Source organism: Triticum aestivum, chromosome 6A (genome assembly GCF_018294505.1).
Source record: "Triticum aestivum cultivar Chinese Spring chromosome 6A, IWGSC CS RefSeq v2.1, whole genome shotgun sequence".
NCBI lineage: Eukaryota > Viridiplantae > Streptophyta > Magnoliopsida > Poales > Poaceae > Triticum > Triticum aestivum.
Genome location: NC_057809.1, coordinates 577,406,402 through 577,433,300, shown reverse-complemented (window position 1 = coordinate 577,433,300; position 26,899 = coordinate 577,406,402). Strand labels below are relative to the sequence as shown.

The 26,899-nt window shown below is 43.3% G+C and overlaps 1 protein-coding gene and 1 pseudogene across 1 annotated transcript; both read right to left on the bottom strand.

The window, feature by feature from the left end:
• Positions 1-3,367: 3,367 nt before the first annotated feature.
• LOC123131110 (18.6 kDa class III heat shock protein-like) lies at positions 3,368-3,970 on the bottom strand. Its single transcript, XM_044550867.1, has 2 exons — positions 3,743-3,970; positions 3,368-3,631 (listed from the first exon to the last, which is right to left on the bottom strand). The coding sequence occupies exons 1-2, from the start codon at positions 3,968-3,970 to the stop codon at positions 3,368-3,370; spliced, it is 492 nt and encodes a 163-aa protein (XP_044406802.1).
• A 3,324-nt stretch (positions 3,971-7,294) lies between these two features.
• LOC123129728 (18.6 kDa class III heat shock protein-like) lies at positions 7,295-14,538 on the bottom strand (annotated as a pseudogene).
• Positions 14,539-26,899: the final 12,361 nt, after the last annotated feature.

Sequence of the window (26,899 nt, the reverse complement as noted above, 5' to 3'; positions counted from 1 at the left end):
GGTTTCAAGTATGACTTGTTTTTATGAATAATGACCATGTTCCATCTCTCTTCTCCCCTTTAAATAGAAGCACTATTTTCTCATTAATAACTTGGATCTGATGTGAAGCAACAACCACTTCTATGCATTTTAATCCTAACATAATGAGCACATGGTCATCCATGACTGCATATACAGCCTGGAGGGCTCCCTGGTAAACGTTGAAGTGTCGAATAATACATTGAGGCCTCCATTGGTTTGTAGGATTCTTGTATGAATTTCATATGATAGGATTTTCAAAGGAAAAATTCATATGGAGCCCTTTAGTTTGTAGGAATGGGTTCCTATTCCTATGTAGGATATGATTCAATCCTTCACATTCAAAGGAAAAAAACATTAGCCTAGACTCAATGAAAAAATTCCTATCCTATGTATCAAATAGCGTCTCTTTCTTTATAGGAATTGAGATGCACGTCATCTCACTTTCTATGAAGTTGCTATTCCTACAATATTCTTATCCGATGAACCAAAAGAGGTCTGAACATGTCCTTGGTTTTGAATTTCTTTAGACCATCACACTTAAGATAGCCTCGGTCTTCGTCGTTGCTTACCTTGCCAACCCGTGGAACCCACAGTGAAAAAGGCAATAAGAGACGCAAAGGAGTTTGATAGACCGTGCGGTCGTTTTCTTTCTTTTTGAAAAAGGAGGATTACCCCCGCCTCTGCATCAGACCGTGCGGTCGTGCCGCTCAAACCATGTTAATTGCTTAACGAAATAGAGTTGCACATTCCATTTTCCACTAAGATAACGTGAAACACGTATGGATCTTGATAGAACGAACTGTCCTGTATGTACACTGACATGGTCCAGGCACACGTCTGGTTCCATTCATTGGTTCACTAAAGCAGGGAAGATGATGCGCAGGACAGGTACCATTCATATTGGGTCAGACTGCAAGCAAGTTGCCGGGCACATCTATGATGGTAAAGGAGGAAACTATGCTTGCACCATTAGAGAAATTAGAGAAACTGTTAAATCATTTTCTAGTTGTAATACTTGCCATGAACTTCGTGCTTCAAATGTTGAAGCACACACAAGAGCTATATATGACATCCCCTTCTCCCAGGGTATACATTTGTGGCTTGGATCACCGCATGATCTTGATGTAATCCCCGTAAACATTGCCACTGATCAATAAAGGCTATAACTATCTTTGCTTAAAAAAATACGATCACCACCAAATCGTGCTCAATGGTTCCATGTTAGAATACAACTTGTAATAGGATTAGGACTCCTACTCAGTTTGTAATAGGGCTAGGTCAGGTGTGGCTTGGCTCTTATATATACCTCTTGTACTGGCACAATATTGCATCAACAATTATTTAATACAATTCTACATGGTATCGGACTTTCAATCCTAGGGTATGGCTAACCCGCCAGCCCCGCCACGTGCCAAGTCCGTGATTCGTTTACCTGCAAAAGATCGTCTCAATCTTCATGCATCTTTATCTCCTTCCTCTCTACCCAAATCTTACAAATCAGCTCTCCTAGATCCTAATTGGGCCGCAGCTATGAAAGATGAATATGATGCCCTTCTACAGAATAACACATGGCAGTTAGTTCCTCGTGCTTCCAATACAAATATCGTTTCGGGCAAATGGGTTTTTCGCCATAAATTTAATTCTGATGGGAGTCTTGCCCGTTATAAGGCTCGATGGGTATGTCGTGGTTACTCTCAGCAACACGTCATCGATTATGATGAGACTTCCTCTCCAGTTGTCAAGCCCAGCACTATTCGCATTGTCCTTAGCATCGTCATCTCTTCTTCCTGGCCAATTTATCAACTAGATGTCAAAAATGCTTTCCTTCATGGCTCTCTTCAAGAAACAGTCTATTGTCAACAACCTCGTAGTTTCGAACATTCCTCCTATCCTAATCATGTCTGTCTTCTTCAAAAATCTCTTTATGATCTTAAACATGCACCACATGCCTGGTTTCAATGTTTTTCTACTTATGCTCAAACCATTGGTTTTACCCCATCCCATTCACACTTCACTCTTCACCTTTCATCACAACAACAACAACACTGCTTACCTTCTTTTATATGTTGATGATATTATCCTCACAGCTTCCTCACAACAATTTTTAGATCATGCTATCTCTCTTCTTCGCCACGAATTCTCTATGACAAATTTAAGTCTTCTTCACCACTTCTTAGGTATTGCTGTTATTCGCGACTCCTCTGGTCTTGTCTTGTCTCAACGTCAGTACACTCTGGATCTTCTTTCTCGTGCTGGTATGCTTGATTGTCAAACTTCTCGTACCCTTGTTGATACAGGTTCCAAACTCTCTGCCGACGGTGATCCTTTCTATGATCCTTCTCTTTATCGTAGTCTTACCGGTGCACTTCAGTATCTTACTCTCACTCGTCCTGAAATTTCTTTTGCTGTCCAACAAGCTTGTTTATACATGCATGATCCTCGTATTCCACACTACAATCATGTCAAATGTATTCTTCGATATCTCAAAGGCACACTAGACTTAGGTCTTCATATCAACAAATCCTCTCCCACCTCCTTAACAGCTTACTCTGATGCAGACTGGGATGGTTGTCCAGATACTCGTAGGTCCATATCCGGATTTTGTGTTTTTCTTGGTAACAATTTGGTTTCTTGGTCTTCAAAAAGGCAGGTTACGATCTCCCGCTCGTCTGCTGAAGCTGAGTACTGCGCTGTGGCTCATGCGGTTGCTGAAACGGTTTGGTTGCACCAGTTGCTGTCGGAGCTGCACCGTCCTATTGAGCAAACTACCATTGTTTATTGTGATAATATTCCAGCTGTCTACATGTTAGGGAATCCGTTTCAACACCGTCGCACCAAGCATATTGAGATCGACATTCATTTTGTTCGAGAGAAGGTGGCTCTCGATGAAGTTCGCGTTCTCCACGTGCCTACTTCTGCTCAGTTCGCTGATATCTTTACTAAAGGTCTGGCGACTACTCCGTTTCAAGACATTCGTTTCAGTCTCAACGTCGTTGAGCCTACCGTTGACACTGTGGGGGGATGTTAGAACACAACTGGTAATTGGATTAGGACTCCTACTCAGTTTGTAATAGGGCTAGGTCAGCTGCGGCTTGGCTCTTATATATACCTCTTGTACTGGCACAATATTGCATCAACAATTATTCAATACAATTCTACGTTCCATTCCACGCCAACTTTCAAAAAAGACAACACTAAACAGAGCATTTCGGCCACAAAAGAACTAGTAAAACCCACTGCTAGCAAACTCTGCCAGCACACTGATCCTACCACTACACTGACTGATGACGCCGATACTGAACGTTGTTCACTATAGCAAGCGCGCGAGTGCGTGGCTGGGGGAGGCTCAGGCGATGGCGAACTGGACGAACTTGGTGTTCCTCTCGGGCGGCTGCTGCTTCTTGAGGCTGACGGTGAGCACGCCGCTCTCGCAGCGCGCGGCCAGGGTGTCTGCGTCTGCCTGCTCCGGCAGCCGGAACCTGCGCACGAACGACCGTGGCGACGCGCGACTCTCCAGCCGGATGTAGCGGCAGTCCGCCTCCTCCTCCTCCCGCTTCCGCTTCCGGTTGGCGCTCTTCATCACCAGCACGTTGTCCTCCTCCAGAGACTTCTGTGGATGAAAATGAGTAAACGCCCCATTGTTAGTTCACCGGCGTAACGAGCTCGGTCCGAGGAGAAATTGGGGGCAGCCATGGCGGCATGGCATGGTGTGCGCACGTACCTGCATGTCGGACTTGGAGAGGATGGGGACGTCGAGCAGGAAGGCATACTCGCCACGGGTCTCCACGATGTCCACGGGCATGCTGCCATGGTGTCCGTGCCCATGCCCGTGCGCGGCGTGTTTGTGGGCGTGGTCCCAGTGGTCGGCGTCCGCAACGGTGAGGCACTCGAGCACCAGCGGCAGGTGGACAAGGCCGGCCACGGCACGGGCGAACAACAGCTCAGCCATTGCTTCTCCTTGTGGTTCCTTGATTGGTTCCTCGCTGCGTTCGTAGAAATCAATGTTCTTAGAGATTGTTTAACAGGGGGCTATATTTCATAACTTTATCGGACAATTGGGCATGAATCTTATAGCTGGTCATTTAGTGGCACCCTTCTCAAACCGCTATTTAGAACTTTGGTAAGGAACAGTGGGACTCAGACTTCAAGGGATCGATGGATTGGATGAATTTTTCAAAACCATTATGTGTTGAACCTTGCCGAACGATATTTGACAAGAAAATTCTTAACCTGCAAACAGGTCGGAGAGGAGAGTATGAAAAACTTAATTCCTTTTTTCAGCATATCACATCATGTGTCATGTCCCTACAGCCACCAACAAATTGGGTTCAGCAAAGCGTAAACACCACAACCACACTATACAGGTCCTCTTCTTATTGCTTACGATGTGATGTTATCAAGAAGGAGCACTGATGGCACCGCACTCGATCAGGCCACGGAGGAAAGGAGGAGCCAGCCCGTAGCCACCGGGGGGCTCATGAAAGTAGGATGCCACCTCTTCCACCAGTAGAGTTTCAAGGTTTGGCACACGCGTTGCGCCATGACATGTCGTTCTGAAGTATACTAGTTCGATGATCATCACATGGTTGCCAAGGAGTCCATCTTTAGTTGACCATCATAGTGACGCTACTCCGTGTACAAACCTGAGTCGATGTAGTAGTCAATCCTGATACTTCAAACTCCTAAGAGATGTCGATGGGCTTTGACAGAGCAACAGAAATTCCTACTAAGTGTAAATGTGCTTACACTATCTATGGTACCCACCACTGAGCTCTACTCCTTCCATGGCTCGGTTGTGAAGAATTGCTTGTTTGTGAATAATGATTTGTTTCATATCTCCTCCCGTGTACAAATAGGGATATTTTCCTAACCATTAAATTTGAGTGTTATTATGTTAGCTCTTGTGTGATGTGATGCAACAACCATTCATGCCTCTGCGCATCTATACCATATAGTGTGTGAATAACTTTTAATACTAGTAGTTGGATGAGACTGATCCAATGGTTGAGAAATGGCAAATCCGAGTAGTGTTGGGCATTGAATATAGCTTCACCACACCAAATTCTGCTACATGTACTATTCAGAAGATTCAATACTTGGACCTAAACACAATTTGCTTTATTATTTACGTTGTATGCACAAAACACTTATCATTTGTTCAAGACTCTTTTATTCTTCAATTCTTCCTACCTTTATTTCCTCCAATGAATTGGTATTTAATTTTTTTTCTTTCTCATTTTTTTCTGGTTCAAAGCTATAGCATCATCTTCCTGAAGTCCATTTGTCCTCGCCTCCTGTCTTCTCTCGCGACGGGAGGCCTTAGGCCGATACGCGTCCGTCATCCTTGGACGGCAGCATGGATGCCGGAGCGTGGATGTCGGGGCAACGGCCCCGGGATCCTCGGTGGTGGCTAGTGCTCGTAGCTCTGTGGGTAGCCGGAGCTGGCCCGATGGCAGTGCCGACGGTGTGGCGGCTCAGTTCCTCGGGCCAGCTAGTTTTTGGAGCAAGGTTGGTTGTAGCGTGTGGCGGGTCTGGCGGTGACCGGCTCGTCAGCAATGGGAGGTCGAGCGCGGCTGGCCGGTGGCCTCGCGCGAGGGATTCGAGCCCTTGTGCCCGGATCGGACGGTTGCGGCGGCAACTGTTGTTGTTATGGGCGATGACAGCGGCTGGCGCTACGATGGGTGCTCGCTGCTAGCACCCGGATTCAGGGTGGTGGTCCCTCTTCTTCGAAGATGAATTCCTCGGTGATCGTGTAGACGACACTCTGGCCGCATCTCTGGGTGGTGACGGCCTTTCTAAGGCTGGTGGTGGATGTCCCCTCCATCAACGGACTGGGTTTGATGCGGCTCGGCAGGTGACGCATGTGTCTCTTCTGGTTACCGGGAATTCGTCACGCTAGTATATCTGTTAAGGTCACCGCCATCCGGGATATCTGCGACGAGGATGTGTTGTGGAGGCCACCTCTTCCCCGAGGAGAAACCCAACGTATTGTGCATACTGTCATGCCACAGTGAAAAATGTGGAGACTACGCTAGTCCAGTCACAAATACACAGCCACGTATTTGACGAAGAGCCCATGTCTAGCTGACCTTCACAGGTACATCGAGTTGTGTAAAAATCCGAGTCAATGCACACGCAAATCCTGATGCTTCCATGGATTGGTGGGCTCATTACAGCTCAGGATTGGTGCGCTCATTACAGCTCTGGCCCTAAGAAGAACGCCCAACAAGCCATGTACTCCGGCGTGGAACATTTGGAATGAACGTAACCGGCGGCTCTTCAAGCACATCTCTTCGACTGCTGAGGAGGTTGTCTCCTTAATTGCCTCAGACTTAAATCATGTACGTGTAGCCTTCTGTAGACCACCCCCTGAACCAGACTGAGGTTCTCCTTTTTGTAACTTATACTCTGCCTATGGCAACCCTCTTGTACATTCTTTATCTATAATGCAAAGGCAGAGCACCTGCCTTTCGTCCTAAAAAAAATGCTGATGCTTCCAAGGCCTAGGATGTCGACAACATTGTAAAAGCAATTCCATCTTGAGTGTAATGTGCTGGACTCTACTCCTTGCTCGGCTCAGGTTTGAAGTTTAACTTTGTTTTATGAATGATGAGCATGCCCCATCTCTCTTCTCCCCTTTAAATAGAAGCACTATTTTCTCACTAATAACTTGGATCTGATGTGAAGCAACAACCATTTTGGCTATTGCTTTTATGCATTTATCCTGACATAATGAGCACATGGTCATCCATGACCGCATGTACAGCCCTGATGGCTCCCTGATAAACCTTTTAAGTATCGGATAATACATTGAACATGCCTTTTGAATTTCTTTACACCATCACACTTAAGATAGCCTTCGTCTTCGTCGTTGCTTGCCTTGCCAACCTGTGGATTCTGCAGAGGACAGAGGCAGTAAGAGACGCCCAGGAGTTTGATGATCGTGCGGCAACCGTGCTGATTGCTTAACGAAATAGAGTTGCACATTCCATTTTCCACTAAGATTACGTGAAACATGTATGGATCCTGATATGACGCATGGTTCTGTATGTACACTGACACGGTCCAGGGCACGCGGCTGCTTCCGTTCATTGGTTCGATCGAACATAATACAGATAGAGATATGTACGATCGCCAACAATTCGTGCTCCATAGTTCCATTCCAAGCCAACTCTCACAAAAGACAACACTGAACAGAGCATTCGGCCACAAAAGAACTTCCGTAGTAACACCCAAAGCTAGCAAACTCTGCCAGCACACTGATCTACCGCTACACTGACTGATGGTTCCGATACTGAACGGTGTTCCCTAGCAATCGCGCGAGCGCGGGGCTGAAGGAGGCTCAGGCGATGGCGACCTGGACGGACTTGGCCTTCTTCTCTGGCGGCGGCTGCTTCTCGAGGCTGACGGTGAGCACGCCGCTCTCACAGCGTGCGGCCACGGCGCCTGTGTCTGCCTTCTCCGGCAGCCGGAACTTGCGCACGAACGACCGTGGCGACGCGCGGCTCTCCGGCTGGATGTACCGGCAGTTCGCTTCCTCCTCCTCCCGCTTCCGCTTCCGGTTGGCGCTCTTCATCACCAGCACGTTGTCCTCCTCCAGAGTCTTCTGTGGACGAAAATGAGTAAACGCCCCATTGTTAGTTCACCGGCGTAACGAACTCGGTCCGAGGAGAAACTGGGGGCGGCCATGGCGGCATGCCGGCATGGCATGGTGTGCGCACAGCGCACGTACCTGCATGTAGGACTTGGAGAGGCCAGGGACGTCGAGCAGGAAGGCATACTCGCCGCGGGACTCCACGATGTCCACGGGCGTGCTGCTGTGGTGTCCGTGCCCATGCCCGTGGGCGGGTGTAGGTGGGCGTGGTCCCGGTGGTCAGCATCCACGATGACGAGGCGCTCGAGCACCTCCGGCAGGTGGACATGACAAGGCCGGCCAACATTCTACCTTGATTAGTTCCTCGCTGCGTGGGTGGGAATCATTGTTTTAAATAGCAGACTATGCCAAATAGCGAGGACAGTCTTTCAAATCAGTTATAGTGACCACACGGCAGGTGTGGTCAGCCCTTCATACCTATGAGTATTTGAATGATGTTGAGTGGAAGAAGAAGAAGAAAATGGACAGGAAATCAGTTATAGTGCGCTATAGCAGGATATTTCATAACTTTATCAAATAACTGTGCATGAATCTTATAGCTGGTCATTTAACGACACCCTTCTCAAACTGCTATTTTAAACTTTGGTACGATTTGGTAAAGAACGGCACCACTCAGACTTCAAGAGATCGATGGATTGGATGAATTCTTCAAAACCATATGTGTTGAACCTTGCCAAACGATATTTGACAAGAAAATTCTTAACATGAAACAGGTCGGAGAGGATAGTATGAAAAACTAAATTCCTTCCAGCATATCACATCATGTGTCATGTCCATACGGCCACCAACAAAATGGTTCAGCAAAGCATAAACACCACCACCACATTGTACATGTCGTCTTCATATTGCTTACGATGTGATATTCTCAAGAAGGAGCACTGATGGCATCGCACTCGATCAGGCCACGGCGGAAAGGAGGAGCCAGCCCGTAGCCACCGGGGGGCTCGTGAAAGTAGGATGCCACCTCTTCCACCAGTAGAGTTTCAAGGTCTGGCACACGGCGTTGCGCCATGACATGTCATTCTGAAGTATACTAGTTCAATGATCATCACATGGTTGCCAAGAAGTCCATCTTTAGCTGACCATCACAGTGACGCTACTCCATGTACAAACCTGAGTCGATGTAGTAGTCAATCCTGATACTTCCAACTCCTAAGATGTCGATGGGCTTTGACAGAGCAACAGAAATTCTTACTAAGTGTAAATGTGCTTACACTATCTATGGTAGCCACCACTGAGCTCTACTCCTTCTATGTCTCGGTTGTGAAGAATTGCTTGTTTGTGAATAATGATTTGTTCCATCTCTCCTCCCGTGTCCAAATAAGGATATTTTTCCTTACCATTAAATTTGAGTGTTATTATGTTAGCTTTTGTGTGATGTGATGCAACAACCATTCATGCCTCTGCACATCTATATCATATAGTGTGTGAATAACTTTTAATATTGGTAGTTGGATGAAACTGATTCAATGGTTGGGAAATGGCAAATCCGAGGAGTGTTGGGCATTGAATATAGCTTCACCACACCGAATTCTGCTACATGTACTATTCAGAAGATTCAATACTTGGACCTAAACAAAATTTGTTTTATTATTTACGTTGTATGCACAAAACACTTATCATTTGTTCAAGACTCTTTTATTCTTCAATTCTTCCTGCCTTTATTTCCTCCAATGAATTGGTATTTATTTTTCTTTCTCATTTTTTTCCGGTTCAAAGCTATAGCATCATCTTCTTGAAGTCCATTTGCCCTCCCCTCCTGTCTTCTCTCGCGATGGGAGGCCTTAGGCCGATGCCCGTCCGTCAGCCCTGGACGGCAGCATGGATGCCGGAGTGTGGATGTCGGGGCAACAGCCCCGGGATCCTCGGTGGTGGCTAGTGGTCATAGCTCTGCGGGTAGCCGGAGCTAGCCTGGTGGTAGTGCCGACGGTGTGGCGGCTCAGTTCCTCGGTCCGGCTAGTTTTTGGAGCGAGGTTGGTTGTAGCGTGTGGCGGGTCTGGGGGTGACCGGCTCATCAGCTATGGGAGGTCAAGCGCGGCTGGCCGGTGGCGTCGCGCGAGGGATTCGAGCCCTTGTGCCCGGATCGGACGGTCGCAGCGGCAACTGCTGTTGTTATGGGCGATGACAACGGTTGGCGCTACGGTGGGTGCTTGCTGCTAGCACCCGGATTCAGGGCGGCGGCCCCTCTTCTTCGAAGATGAATTCCTCGGTGATCGTGTAGACGACTCTGTGGCCGGATATCGGGGTGGTGACGGCCTTTCTAAGGCTGGTGGTGGTATGGGATGTCCCCTCCATCAACGGACTAGGTTTGATGCGGCTCGGCAGGTGACACATGTGTCTCTTCCGGTTATTGGGAATTCGGCAGCCGGATAAGGGATGACGGTAGAGATGACTTCAACGACGAGTTTATACACTCTGGTGGAAACACAAGATCTTTGATCACGCTATGTCGACATGCCTATGTATGTCCTTGCTGAAGGTGGTGGATTGAAGCTTGGCTTTGACGATGAGAATCAGAGTTTAACCTTGTGTTGGACTCATCATTATCGGCGCACGTGAGATGATTCCTTCTTGAAGGTATAGCCTAGGAGTTGTGTACATTTAGTTTTGGTTTTATCTTATATCATATAGGGTTAGTAGCTATCTGGTGAAGTTACTGTCGCGAGGCATGCCCTATTATTTATGTGTCGATGTAGTTCGGCTGTGGAATTTTGCATTATTAATAATATATGTATGTGTATTGTTTGATGCAGAGGCCGAGGTTATCCTCCTTTTCGAAAGAGAAAAACATGTGTACATGTTTATGTCCTATAGTGTGGCATGTGGAAATCCGATTGCACTTCTCTCATGTGCAAGAATCATGCAACTTACTAGTTTTAATAATGTCATACGGAGTACATGGGCATCTACTGTCCTAAGATCTCGCTGATCATTTATTTAAGTTTCTTTGACCACAATTAAGATTGCCTTGCTTTGAACTTCTTTAGATGATAACAGTTAAGATAGCCTTTGCATTAGTTTCCTGACCAAAGGATGCAATAAAATAGTTCCCTTAATTAATCAGTAAATGATATCTAAATATATTGGAAAAATAATATTGTTTAGCTCCTTTAGATCATACTTTTTGTAGGAATTTCAAAGAAAATAATTTAGTAGGAAAAGTTTCCTTCATCTATTAAAAAAACCCAAAAGGACATATCTAATTAATCTCGCGCATCAAACCATGTCAATCAAGTAATCTAGATTGCTTCAATGGTGAGTTCTTAATATATATGTTTAGCGTGCAATTTATATCATACCAAATTCCAGTTTCTTACTAATCATGAAATTAATGTGTATTTGATATCCTATCTAATATCAACGTGCAGGTAATACCTTTCCTAATATCAGCAAGCATTGCACGTACACATTTACTAGTGTCCTTTGAGAACAAGAACATGAAGGGGGAATTCCACGGGATTAGCTTTCTACGCTTCACAATCCGGTTTGATGTGAAGCAACAACCATGTTGCATCCAAACACTTTAATATAACCATAGTGAGATAGGATGTTCTACCACCGTACCATGCGTTGATGTTCGCGAGAAGGAGCTCTATAATCACGGTCACCCGCACCGACGATGGGATGGAGAGCATGTTCGCCAACAACCACCCTAGGCTCCTGAGATCATGGTGATGCTACATAGTGAGTCAATGCGGTCGTAAATCCTGAGGCTTCTAAGTCCTATGATTCCTATGGGTTTTGACAACATTGCAGAAGCAAGTCCAATTAAGTGTAAAACTTGTATGCATTACGTATACTAGCAACCACTTGGCTCCACCCATTGCTCAGCTCAGGTAAAATGACCATGCTTCATCTCTCCTCTCACGTTTAAATAGTACTATTTCCTCACCCCTTATATAGGAGCAGTATTACATTAAGTTTGATGTGATGTGATGCAACAACCATGTTGTTCCCATCCATTTTAATCTGACCATAAAGAGCACATGGACATCATGTACTATTCTAAAAATGGTAGAGCTCCCTGATAACCGTTTTAAGTTTCTCCATATGATCATGGAGAGGAGTTGACAGCTTGTGGCGCTTTCAAATAGAGAGAAATATGAGTGGTTGATTGGGTATTTTAAGTATAATAAATTTATTCAATAAATAATATTTCATTCAGTCATTATATCATGCTAATACAACTGCACGAAGCAAATACCCATCCTCCGTATAGCATGATGCACATAGTCAACATGTTTGAAACAATAAAAAAAGTGAACACCGACAATCATTTGACTACGTAAAAAAGGCCTAAGGAGGCCCTATCCGAAGAATACACTGAAATTCATGGTGGGAGAAAATCTTCCTGACCTTATGGTCCAACCGGGTAAATGCCATAAAAAGGTCTTAAGTATAATAAATAGTTAAGATAATCATTAAATAATATGCGACTAGAAGGATGTAGAAAAAAAAACCTTGTTAAAGGACGTTGATAATCATGGCTTGCTAGTAAAAAGTAATATAGGATCACCCATTGTATAATTGTTTGCTAATTGTAATTGTTATAGAAAACATGGGGTCTTGTACAATTTACTTGATTTGCACCGCACTCAACAAACTAATACCAATACAATTATCATGGAATCTGTTGGACATTTTGTTTTTCACTAAGATCACATACGAAAGACGGCATCAGCCATTTCTTCCTGAATATCACAAAAATAGAGGAAGTGAAGTGCATCTTAAAACCACAAGGACGGAGAGTACACTGCACTCGGCATTTCACACTTGAGTCGTGATAGACAAGGATGATGTCAATGATGATCGACAAGAATGTAAGCCTAGGCGTGCGGCTGCTCCTTTCAGATGTTTCATCAGGCTTCCCACATGTTATGTCCCACGATCGCACACAACATGAACTAGTGCAAACAAGACGAGATGTAGACAGATACGATCACTAGTAGTTGGTGCTTCCATAGTTCCATTCCATAGCAAAATTAACAATACACAACCACAACTAGCACGTGCAGTCTTCGGTCATGGCATGAAAAGAGTATGCGAACTCAAAGAACACCCCCTAATAAGTTACTATCAAATTCGTGTGGAGAATGACTTCTTTTTACACGATGGTCATGTTTCATCCCTCTTCTCGCATTTCAATGGAAGAACTATTTTATCATGCTTAAATATATTTCATTAACTTCGACCTAATGTGATGCAACAATCATGCCGCATCCATGCATTTTAATCCTATCATAACGAGCACATGGGTACTCATACACTACTTTTGAGAGCTCTCAGATAAGCGTTTTGACCTTCTTTCGATAATTACATTCAGTATAGTTGTGACGTTGTAGTGTCAGTCTTTTCTTATTTTGTCTAGTCCCCGTTCAAGAGTTGCACATTTCCATCTAGTCCCGGCGAGCAGCAGGAGCGGCGCATGCCACCGTCCCCCAAAAGGAAAAACAGAGGGGGAAGGTAGATTTTCACCTCGATGGTATTAAGTCTACATGTTGACCTCCTAAGCAGCACTTCAGGGCTCGGGCTTAGGCTCAGCGCTTCAGACGCGAAGTCACGTGGGACCTATATGTCGCTCAATGCGAGATGGAAGAAAGTCTCGCCTGAAGGATTTCCTGCGAGATACAGTATTGGGCCAGCCCATATTCGTGCATACCTCACTCACTCACAGCTGGTTCGTTGTTGTTTTGGTTTCCCCATGTTTTTCCCTTTTTTTCTACTTTTCTTTGATTTTTACCGTGTATTTTGTTTCTTTCTCGGTTCCTACAGGGGGTTTTTCTTTATTTTTCCCCTTTTCTTCAGTTTTTTTCTCCGTTTTCAATGCTCTTTCTTTTGCTTCCTATTTTCTCTATTTGTTTTCCATTTTGTTTCTTTCTTTCTGGGTTTCCATTGGATTTCATTTTTTTCTTTAATTCTTTGTCGGTTTTCACTATTTTCAATCTTTTGCACTCACCTAAATTGCATTATTTTGTTTTGTTGTTTTGTTGTTTCTTTTGTTGATTTTAATTGCTTTTTTCTTCCTATTTCCATATAAAACACGGCTATATTTTTATTAATCTTTAATATTTTTTCAATTACATGAAATATTTTTTGTATACATCTGAATCATTATCCTGTGCACGTGGATCATTTGTCAAATACATGATTAATATTTTGTTCAAACATATATTTTGATGTCAACCTTTTACATACACATTAAAAAATTATACATCAAGAACATCTTTTATATACAAGTTCAACATTTACTAAATACATGATCAACACTTTTGTTTTTTTTTCTTTGCGAAATAACATTTTTTAATTTATAACTTTTTTATGTCTACCATTTCCATACGTATTATAAATTTCCCTTTTACACCTTTACTATTATTTAAATACATGATCAATATTTTCATAATCATATATTTTATTATGTCTACTTTTTATACATGTTTACCATTTTTTCTAGATCGTGGACAATTTTCATATACACATTTAACATTGCCAAATCCATGATTAACATTTTTATAAACATATATATATATATATATATATATATCTAATTTTTTGCATTTTTTGTATACATCAGGAACACATTTTTTTTATATATTTAACATTTTAAGAATACATAATTAAAATTTTTAAAACATATATTATTTGATGTCTACTTTTCTAATAAACATTGTACATTTTTTTGTACACATCAGGATCATTTTTTATATACATGCTTAAAACATTTATCATGCCTGGTTAGAGTATTAGAATATGTCACATTATATTTACCTTCTGCTGTTTGGATAGAACCGCAAATTTGCATGCCAAACAGCCGTCCAGGCGTCCAATTCTGCTTGCCTGGGCGGCTGTGCCAGGCTAATAACCATGTCTGAGGTGAGGATCCTATTTTATTTATTATCGCCAAGCTAATCACAAGGGAGGGGCAACTAGGCTAAGCAAGCATTTTTTTACACAGGACACAAACCAAACAACTATGAGGCTAACTCCAGGCATCCTCCAGGGGCATGTAGTGGTGTGGATGCCAACCAAACTAACCCAAAATCACTAGTTAGGGGTTACTCCTTGTAAAGGTTGCTCCCACCTTCTCGGGCGTTGACAAGTGGTGCACCACTTGTCGTAACCTCATAGTTTTCCCTTTTTCGTTGATTTGTTTATTCAAAATATTTTATCTCTTGAATCATGCATCCAAATCTCGAACCGTTTATATCGTTGGATTTCTCATGTCAAGATCTTTCAAACTAGATTCCACGTTAATAGATTTCAATTAAAAATTCACATAAAATACTAGTAAGAAATTGGAAACTGAAAAACAAAAACAAAAAGCACTGATAATCGGGAAAATGAAAGAAAAAACGAAGCCGGAATCAAGGTTTTTTTTAATATTTTCCCCCCTTTTCAAGAAGCACAGTTGTGCTTCTTGCGGAACCAAACATGTGCCTGCACGAGAAGCAAATATGTTCTTCTTATGAAAGCACATATTTTTTTCCTTTCCGAGAAGCATAGTTGTGCTTCTCATGGAAGCAAATATGTGCCTCCATGGAAGAAAATTTATGCTTCTCTTCGAAACACAGTTTTCTATTTTCTGAGAAAAGCAACTCGGAAGAAAATATGTGTTTACACGGGAAGCAAATATGTGTTTCTTGTGGAAGCATAGATTTTTTTTCTTTTCAAGAAACACAGATGTCTTCTCGCAGAAGCATATTTGTTCCTACATGAGAAGCAAATATGTGTTGTGCTTCTCGTCGAAGCACAAATTTTATTTCTAGTACAAAAGAAATAGTGATTTTTTTCCAAAACCTAGAGAAAACCGGGCAAAAAACAAAAAGAAAAAACATCTAAAACCCGAAAACACGTAAAGAAAAATAAAATATTCCAAAAGGACCGCCTAGCACGCGATATGAGGCGGCGGTGGGACACCCCACTTGGCGTGCTCCCAAGACACCAAAAGTGACCCATGGAGGTCCCCCGCAAAGAGTAACCTCCAGTTAGTTACTCTTCACATAGGGGCACCCGCCGAGTCAGGGGCTGGCGCTCGCATGATTACTAAATGGCTTGCGGCCCATTAGTGTCACTCGCTCGGCCATTTGTTCGGTGGGCCTTTGCTCACTCAACAGCCGTAAAGGTTCCACGAGAAAAAAAACAGATCCGGTTTGTTGATCAGTTGACCACTAATCGGTTTACAATTCTAAAATGCTCACGGACTTGAAAAAAATCACAAGTACAAAACAATTAGAGAAAACAAGAAATTATGGATTCCAAACAGTTCATTAATTCATTTTAAAATAGTTCATGAATTCAAAAAATATTACCAAATCGCAAAAAGTTCATGTACTCAAAAAACATTCGCAAATTCATAAACAATTAGCAAATTTGGAAAATGTTAACCGATGAGAAAAAGTTTCATGGAATTAAAATAATTTTGTGCACTTCAAATTTATTTGCAGATTCGAAAAAGTTCATGAATATGAAAAAAATCATACATTTGAAATAAAGTCATGCAAAATGAATAAAATAATACAAAAAATAAAAAGGAAAAATTAGAAAACAGAAACCAAGAAAAATGGTCGAAATGTTCTAGAAGTTTCACAAAACTGGCTGGAAACTTCTAGAAGCTTCACAAAACTGTGGTGGAACCCTTTGTTAAATAGTACCCACGTGGGCGCCCTATTTGTTAGGTAGGGCTTGGGAGGATGTGCGTCGTGTAAGAGCAAAGCCTATAAGTGGCTCTACAGACGCCAATTCGAAATTGGTTTCAAAGGGAGCTCCTATTGGACTAGAGATCTTATTCCCTCTGGGCGGAGGTTACGAATAGAACGTTCACCCGGGGAGCACCTATTTGGCGCATTTTCCCATCTCTTTTCTTTTGTTTTTTCATTTTTTCTTTTCATTTTCGCACATTCGCAAGCTTTAAAAAATGTGTTTTTAAAAAAACATGAAGAATTTTTTATTCAGGTTTCTTTAAATCAAAAACAAATTTGAATTTCATAAACTTAATTAAAGGTAGAGGAACTTTCAAATTTGTACTTTTTTACATATGCGAAAAAATATTGGACTCATCAACATTTTTTAATTCTTAAAAAATGAATTCATGAATATTTAAAAAAAATTGAACAAGTTTCAAACTCATGAGCATTTTTCGAACTAACGGAGATTTTTGAATTTGCCAACATTTTCTGAAATTCATGAACTTTTTCTGAAATTCGTTATCATGTTTTGAATTCATTTTTTTCATTTAAGAACATTTTTCGAAATTGCAAGCTTTTTTTTAAAGAACATTTTGCAGATTCGTGGCCATGTTTTGAAACATTTTTCAAAATTGTGAGCATTTTTTTAAAAAAATGAATATTTTCTAAATTCAATTTTTGTTTGAGAGCTTTCAGTAATCATATTGATCTTGCTTCCATGGTCAAATGCAATATATGAGTGATATAAATTTGTGTTTGTATTTCCAAATTCTATCTATTCTCTATTCTAGAGCCTTGTGCAACATTCTCCCCGGTGCTATTTGACTGATGCAAGATCGTAACCTAACCACACTCACACAATACTTGTGAGCAACACTTCACATTCTCTCGTCGTCTTCGCCACATTTGGATAGAGCTTGGAGCTTTGGACATCACGTAGTTCTTGAGAAAATTATGGTGGTCAAATGTCACCGCACCCGTACTGACAACGAAGAGGAGATGTTTGCCAACAACTAGGGGATCATGAGAGCAGGAGGCCAATTCTCCCCATTCCCCAAGGAGGGGCCCAACCTAGTGTGTGCAGTGTATCGTTCAACTAAAATACGCCAAGAGTATGCTAATCTGGTCACTAGCAATCATTCACATACTTGACCAAGAGATCCCGATGCTTCCAGGTCCTAGGATGTGAACAACATTGTAAAAGCAACTCCAGCTGGTTGTGAAGCGCTAGACTCTACTCATTGCTCGGCACAGGTTTGAAGAATGACTAATGATCATGTTCCATCTTTCTGGTCGCGTTAAATGGCAGCGCATTATTCTCTCACCCTTGAATAGGAGTACTATCACATTAGTTAGATCTACCATGAAGCAACAACCATCTTGCTATTAACTACGGTCGGGTGTGAAGCATCTGTTAGGGAACATAGCAGAAATTCAAAAATTTCCTACGTGTCACCAAGATCTATCTATGGAGAAACCAGCAACGAGGGGAAGGAGAGTACATCTACATACCCTTGTAGATCGCTAAGCGGAAGCGTTCAAGAGAACGGGGTTGATGGAGTCGTACTCGTCGTGATCCAAATCACCGATGACCAAGTGCCGAACGGACGGCACCTCCGCATTCAACACACGTACAGCCCGGTGACGTCTCCCATGCCTTGATCCAGCAAGGAGAGAGGGAGAGGTTGAGGAAGACTCCATCCAGCAGCAGCACACTGGCGTGGTGGTGGTGGAGCGTGGCTATCCTGCAGGGCTTCGCCAAGCACCACAGAAAAGGAGGAAGAAGAGATGCAGGGCTGCACCAACGAGAGATCGAGTCGCGTGTTATGGGCAGCCCTAGGCCTCACTATATATAGGGGAGAGGGAGGAGGGTGCGCCCCCTCTAGGGTTCCCACCCCTAGGGGGGCGGCAGCCCTAGATGGGAAACAAGGGGCGGCCAAGAGGGAAGAGAGGGAGGCGCCCCCTAGGGTGGGCCTTAGGCCCATCTAAGCCTAGGGTTTCCTCCTTTTTTCCTCCTAGCTGCCCCTTGGGCCTTGTGGGAGGCGCACCAGCCCACTCAGGGGCTGGTCCCTCACCACTCTTGGCCCATGCAAGCCTCCGGGGTTGGTGGCCCCACTTGGTGGACCCCCGGGACCCTCCCGGTGGTCCCGGTACATTACCGATAAACCCCAAAACTCTTCCGGTGACCAAAACAGGACTTCCCATATATAAATCTTTACCTCCGGACCATTCCGGAACTCCTCGTGACGTCCGGGATCTCATCCGGGACACCGAACAACATTCGGTAACCACATACAAACTTCCTTTATAACCCTAGCGTCATCGAACCTTAAGTGTGTAGACCCTACGGGTTCGGGAACCATGCAGACATGACCGAGACGTTCTCCGGTCAATAACCAACAGCGGGATCTGGATACCCATGTTGGCTCCCACATGTTCCACGATGATCTCATCGGATGAACCACGATGTCAAGGACTCAATCGATCCTGTATAAATTCCCTTTGTCTAGCGGTATTATACTTGCCCGAGATTCGATCGTCGGTATGCCGATACCTTGTTCAATCTCGTTACCGGCAAGTCTCTTTACTTGTTTCGTAACACATCATCCCGTGATCAACCCCTTGGTCACATTGTGCACATTATGATGATGTCCTACCGAGTGGGCCCAGAGATACCTCTCCGTTTACACGGAGTGACAAATCCCAGTCTCGATTCATGCCAACCCAACAGACACTTTCGGAGATACCTGTAATGCACCTTTATAGCCACCCAGTTACGTTGTGACATTTGGTACACCCAAAGCATTCCTACGGTATCCGGGAGTTGCACAATCTCATGGTCTAAGGAAAAGATACTTGACATTAGAAAAGCTTTAGCATACGAACTACACGATCTTTGTGCTAGGCTTAGGATTGGGTCTTGTCCATCACATCATTCTCCTAATGATGTGATCCCGTTATCAACGACATCCAATGTCCATAGCCAGGAAACCATGACTATCTGTTGATCACAACGAGCTAGTCAACTAGAGGCTCACTAGGGACATATTGTGGTCTATGTATTCACACATGTATTACGATTTCCGGATAATACAGTTATAGCATGAATAAAAGACTATTATCATGAACAAAGAAATATAATAATAACACTTTTATTATTGCCTCCAGGGCATATTTCCAACAGTCTCCCACTTGCACTAGAGTCAATAATCTAGTTCACATCGCCATGTGATTAACACTGACAGGTCACATCGCCATGTGACCAACATCCAAAGAGTTTACTAGTGTCACTAAACTAGTTCACATCATCATGTGATAAGACTCAATGAGTTCTGGGGTTTGATCATGTTTTGCTTGTAAGAGAGGTTTTAGTCAACGGGTCTGCAACAATCAGATCCGTATGTACTTCGCAAATTTCTAGGTCATATTGTAAATGCTGCTACCACTCTCCACTTGGAGCTATTCCAAATGGTTGCTCCACTATACGTATCCGGTTTGCTACTCAGAGTCATTCGGATAGGTGTTAAAGCTTGCATCGACGTAACCCTTTACGTTGAACTCTTTATCACCTCCATAATCGAGAAACATATCCTTATTCCTCTAAGGATAACTTTTGACCGCTATCTAGTGATCCACTCCTTGATCACCTTTGTACCCTTTTGCCAGACATGTGGCAAGGCACACATCAGGTGCGGTACTTAGCATAGCATACTGTAGAGCCTATGTCTAAAGCATAGGGGACGACCTTCGTCCTTTCTCTCTTTTCTGCCGTGGTCGAGCTTTTAAGTCTTAACTTCGTACCTTACAACTCAGGCAAGAACTCCTTCTTTGACTGATCCATCTTGAACACCTTCAAGATCATGTCAAGGTATATGCTCATTTGAAAGTATTATTAAACATTTTGATCTATCTTATAGATCTTGATGCTTATTGTTCAAGTAGCCTAATCCAGGTTTTCCATTGAAAAACACTTTTCAAACAACCCTCTATGCTTTACAGAAAATTCTACATCATTTCTGATCAACAATATGTCAACAACATATACTCATCAGAAATTCTATAGTGCTCCCACTCACTTCTTTGGAAATAAAAGTTTCTCATAAACTTTGCATAAACCTAAAATCTTTGATCATCTTATCAAAGTGCATATTCCAACTCCGAGATGCTTACTCCAGTCCATAGAAGGATCGCTGGAGCTAGCATACCTTTTAGCATCCTTAGGATCGATAAAACCTTTCTGATTGTATCGCATACAACCTTTCCTTACGAAAACTGGTAAGGAAACTCGTTTTGACATCCACCTGCCAGATTTCATAAATGCAGCTAATGTTAACATGATTCCGACGGACTTAAGCATCGCTACGGATGAGAAAATCTCATCGTAGTCAACTCCTTGAACTTGTGAAAAACTCTTCGCCACAAGTCGAGCTTCATAGACGGTGATATTACCGTCCACGTCCGTCTTCTTCTTAAAGATCCATTTATCTCAATGGCTTGCCGATCATTGGGCAAGTCCACCAAAGTCCATGCTTTGTTCTGATACATGGATCCTATCTCGGTTTTCATGGCTTCTAACCATTTGTCGGAATTTGGGCCCACCATCGCTTCTCCATAGCTCGTAGGTTCATTGTTGTCTAGCAACATGACCTTCAAGACAGGATTACTGTACCACTCTGAAGTAGTACGTATCCTTGTCACCCTACGAGGTACGGTAGTGACTTGATCCGAAACTTCATGATCACTATCATAAGCTTCCACTTCAATTGGTGTAGGTGCCACAGGAACAACTTCCTGTGCCCTACTACACACTAGTTGAAGTGATGGTTCAATAACCTCATCAAGTCTCCACCATCCTCCCACTCAACTTTTCGAGAGAAACCTTTCCTCGAGAAAGGACCCGATTCAAGAAACAATCCATATTGCTTGATCTGAATTAGGAGGTATACCCAACTGTTTTGGGTGTCCTATGAAGATGCATTTTATCCGCTTTGGGTTCGAGCTTATCAACCTGAAACTTTTTCACATAAGCGTCGCAGCCCCAAACCTTTAAGAAATGACAGCATAGGTTTCTCTAAACCGGTGTCATCTCAACGGAATTACATGGTACCCTATTAAAGTGAGTGCGGGTGTCTCTAATGCCTAACCCATGAACGATAGTGGTAATTCGATAAGAGACATCATGGTACCCACCATATCCAATAGGGTACAACTATGATGTTCGGACACACCATCACACTATGGTGTTCCAGGCGGTATTAATTGTAAAACAAATTTCCACAATGTCTTAATTGCGTGCCAAAACTCGTAACTCATATATTCATCTCTATGATCATATCATAGACATTTTATCCTCTTGTCACAATGATCTTCTACTTCACTCTGAAATTACTTGAACCATTCAATAATTCAGACTTGTGTTTCATCAAGTAAATATTCTCAACATCTACTCGAATCATCTGTGAAGTAAGAACATAACGATATTCACTGCATGCCTCAGCACTCATTGGACTGCACACATCAAAATGTGTTACTTCCAACAAGTTGCTATCTTGTTCCATCTTACTGAAAACGAGGCTCTTCAGTCATCTTGCCCATGTGGTATGATTTGCATATCTCAGGTGATTCAAAATCAAGTGAGTCCAAACGATCCATCAACATGGAGTTTCTTCATGCGTATACACCAATAGACATGGTTCGCATGTCTCAAACTTTTCAAAAATGAGTGAGTCCAAAGATCCATCAACATGGAGCTTCTTCATGCATTTTATACCAATATTACTTACATGGCAGTGCCACAAGTAAGTGGTACTATCTTATATCTTTTGGCATGAAAATGTGTATCACTACGATCGAGATTCAATAAACCATTCCATTAGGTGCAAGACCACTGGAGGTATTATTCACATAAATAGAGTAACTATTATTCTCCTTAAATGAATAACCGTATTGCAACAGACATAATCCAATCATGTCTATGCTCAACGCCAACACCAAATGACAATTATTCAGGTTTAATACTAATCTTGATGGTAGAGGGAGCGTGCAATGTTTGATCACATCAAACTTGGAAACACTTCCAACATATATCGTCAGCTCACCTTTAGCTAGTCTCCATTTATTCCGTAGCTCTTTTATTTCGAGTTACTAACACTTAGCAACTGCACCGGTATCTTAATACCCTGGTGCTACTAGGAGTACTAGTAAAGTACACATTAACATAATGTATATCCAATATACTTCTATCGACCTTGCCAGCCTTCTCATCTACCAAGTATCTAGGGTAATGCTGCTCTAGTGGCTGTTCCCTTATTACAGAAGCACTTAGTCTCGGGTTTGGGTTCAACCTTGGGTTTCTTCACTAGAGCAGCAGCTGATTTGCCGTTTCATGAAGTATCCCTTCTTGCCCTTGCCCTTCTTGAAACTAGTGGTTTCACCAACCATCAACAATTGATGCTCCTTCTTGATTTCTACTTTCGCGATGTCAAACAACGCGAATACCTCAAGGATCATCATCTCTATCCTTGATATGTTATAGTTCATCACGAAGCTCTAGCAGCTTGGTGGTAATGACTTTGGGGAAACATCACTATCTCATCTGGAAGATCAACTCCCACTCGATTCAAGTGATTATTGCACTCAGACAATCTGAGCACAAGCTCAACGATTGAGCTTTTCTCCCTGAGTTTGCAGGCTAAGAAAATCGTCGGAGGTCTTATACCTCTTGACGTGGGCACGAGCCTGAAATCCTAATTTCAGCCCTCGAAACATCTCATATGTTCCGCGATGTTTCGAAAAACATCTTTGGTGCCTCTACTTAAGCCATTTAACTGAACTATCACATAGTTATCAAAACGTGTATGTCCGATGTTCGCAACATCCACAGACGACGTTTGGGGTTCAGCACACTGAGCGGTGCATTAAGGACATAAGCTTTCTACTGTCCGCATAATCGCTACTATCAACTTTCAACTATATTTTCTCTAGGAACATATCTAAACAGTGGAACTAAAGCGCAAGCTTACGACATAATTTGCAAAAGGTCTTTTGACTATGTTCAGGATAATTAAGTTCATCTTATGAACTCCCACTCAGATAGACATCCCTCTGGTCATCTAAGTGATTACATGATCCGAGTCAACTAGGCCGTGTCCGATCATCACGTGAGACGGACTAGTCATCATCGGTGAACATCTTCATGTTGATCGTATCTACTATACGACTCATGCTCGACCTTTCGGTCTCCGTGTTCCGAGGCCATGTCTGTACATGCTAGGCTCGTCAAGTTAACCCTAAGTGTATTGCATGTGTAAATCTGTCTTACACCCGTTGTATGTGAACGTAAGGATCTATCACACCCGATCATCACGTGGTGCTTCGAAACGACGAACTGTAGCAACGGTGCACAGTTAGGGGAGAACACTTCTTGAAATTGTTGTAAGGGATCATCTTATTTACTACCGTCGTTCTAAGTAAACAAGATGCATAAACATGATAAACATCACATGCAATCAAATAGTGACATGATATGGCCAATATCATTTTGCTCCTTTTGATCTCCATCTTCGGGGCTCCATGATCATCATCGTCACCGGCATGACACCATGATCTCCATCATCATGATCTCCATCATCGTGTCTTCATGAAGTTGTCTCGCCAACTATTACTTCTACTACTATGGCTACCGGTTAGCAATAAAGTAAAGTAATTACATGGCGTTGTTCAATGACACGCAGGTCATACAATAAATTTAAGACAACTCCTATGGCTCCTGCCGGTTGTCATACTCATCGACATGCAAGTCGTGAATCCTATTACAAGAACATGATCAATCTCATACATCACATATCATTCATCACATTCTTCTTGGCCATATCACATCACAAAGCATACCCTGCAAAAACAAGTTAGACGTCCTCTAATTGTTGTTTGCATGTTTTACGTGGCTACTATGGGTTTCTAGCAAGAACGTTTCTTACCTACGCAAAACCACAACGTGATATGCCAATTGCTATTTACCCTTCATAAGGACCCTTTTCAGCGAATCTGTTCCGACTAAAGTGGGAGAGACTGGCACCCGCTAGCCACCTTATGCACCAAGTGCATGTCATTCGGTGGAACCTGTCTCACATAAGAGTGCGTGTAAGGTCGGTCCGGACCGCTTCATCCCACAATACCGTCGAAACAAGATTGGACTAGTAACGGTAAGCATATTGAACAAAATCAACGCCCACAACTACTTTGTGTTCTACTCGTGCAAAGAATCTACGCAATAGACCTAGCTCTGATACCACTGTTGGGGAACGTAGCAAAAATTCAAAAATTTCCTACGTGTCACCAAGATCTATCTATGGAGAAACCAGCAACGAGGGAAAGGAGAGTGCATCTACATACCCTTGTAGATTGCTAAGCAGAAGCGTTCAAGAGAACGGGGTTGATGGAGTCGTACTCGTCGTGATCCAAATCACCGATGACCAAGTGCCGAATGGACGGCACCTCCGCATTCAACACACGTACAACCCGGTGACGTCTCCCATGCCTTGATCCAGCAAGGAGAGAGGGAGAGGTTGAGAAAGACTCCATCCAGCAGCAGCACAATGGCGTGGTGGTGGTGGAGGAGCGTGGCTATCCTGCAGGGCTTCGCCAAGCACCACAGAAGAGGAGGAAGAAGAGATGCAGGGCTGCACCAACGAGAGATCGAGTCGCGTGTTATGGGCAGCCCTAGGCCTCACTATATATAGGGGAGAGGGAGGAGGGTGCGCCCCCTCTAGGGTTCCCACCCCTAGGGGGGCGGCAGACCTAGATGGGAAACAAGGGGCGGCCAAGAGGGGAGAGAGGGAGGCGCCCCCTAGGGTGGGCCTTAGGCCCATCTAAGCCTAGGGTTTCCTCCTTTTTTCCTCCTAGCTGCCCCTTGGGCCTTGTGGGAGGCGCACCAGCCCACTCAGGGGCTGGTCCCTCACCACTCTTGGCCCATGCAAGCCTCCGGGGTTGGTGGCCCCACTTGGTGGACCCCCGGGACCCTCCCGGTGGTCCCGGTACATTACCGATAAACCCCGAAACTCTTCCGGTGACCAAAACAGGACTTCCCATATATAAATCTTTACCTCCGGACCATTCCGGAACTCCTCGTGACGTCCGGGATCTCATCCGGGACACCGAACAACATTCGGTAACCACATACAAACTTCCTTTATAACCCTAGCGTCATCGAACCTTAAGTGTGTAGACCCTACGGGTTCGGGAACCATGCATACATGACCGAGACGTTCTCCGGTCAATAACCAACAGCGGGATCTGGATACCCATGTTGGCTCCCACATGTTCCACGATGATCTCATCGGATGAACCACGATGTCAAGGACTCAATCGATCCTGTATAAATTCCCTTTGTCTAGCGGTATTATACTTGCCCGAGATTCGATCGTCGGTATGCCGATACCTTGTTCAATCTCGTTACCGGCAAGTCTCTTTACTCGTTCCGTAACACATCATCCCGTGATCAACCCCTTGGTCACATTGTGCACATTATGATGATGTCCTACCGAGTGGGCCCAGAGATACCTCTCCGTTTACACGGAGTGACAAATCCCAGTCTCGATTCGTGCCAACCCAACAGACACTTTCGGAGATACCTGTAATGCACCTTTATAGCCACCCAGTTACGTTGTGACATTTGGTACACCCAAAGCATTCCTACGGTATCCGGGAGTTGCACAATCTCTTGGTCTAAGGAAAAGATACTTGACATTAGAAAAGCTTTAGCATACGAACTACACGATCTTTGTGCTAGGCTTAGGATTGGGTCTTGTCCATCACATCATTCTCCTAATGATGTGATCCCGTTATCAACGACATCCAATGTCCATAGCCAGGAAACCATGACTATTTGTTGATCACAACGAGCTAGTCAACTAGAAGCTCACTAGGGACATATTGTGGTCTATGTATTCACACGTGTATTACGATTTCCGGATAATACAGTTATAGCATGAATAAAAGACTATTATCATGAACAAAGAAATATAATAATAACACTTTTATTATTGCCTCTAGGGCATATTTCCAACAGCATCAATACTTCTATGCATTTAATCATACTGGTTTTGTTCATTTTATTGCTGATAGAAGTAGCACACATGGGCATCCATGACCTTTAGCTTCCTCTTAATCATTTTCAGTTTCTTTCAATTATTACATTGAAGATTCCCTCGGTTTTGGATTTCTTACACTTGAGAGAATAGAGAACAAAGTTAATTTGATAGATCGTGGAACTCACGGTCACACATCATGCCTTCTGAAGTCTAAACCGTGTTGATTGCTAAACAAAACAATGTTCTCTTTCTATTTTCTGCTGAGATTACATGAAAAATGTATGAATCTGGTACTGAATCCAGACATCCGGCTTTCGATCAAGCGGGGAAGATACATGCAGAGATACAACAACTAACAATTTCTGCTATGTAGTTCCATTCACAGCAAGATTCATAAAACATGACCACAAGCTCAGAACTACTCAACTAGCTCACCTAATCTCCGGCCAAATCAC

Excerpts from the sequence above, each read along its gene's own strand:
- LOC123131110 (XM_044550867.1), bottom strand. The coding sequence starts at position 3,970 with ATGGCTGAGCTGTTGTTCGCCCGTGCCGTGGCCGGCCTTGTCCACCTG. Across the intron at positions 3,632-3,742 it reads TCTCCAAGTCCGACATGCAG|AAGTCTCTGGAGGAGGACAA; the intron begins GTACGTGCGCAC and ends TTTCATCCACAG.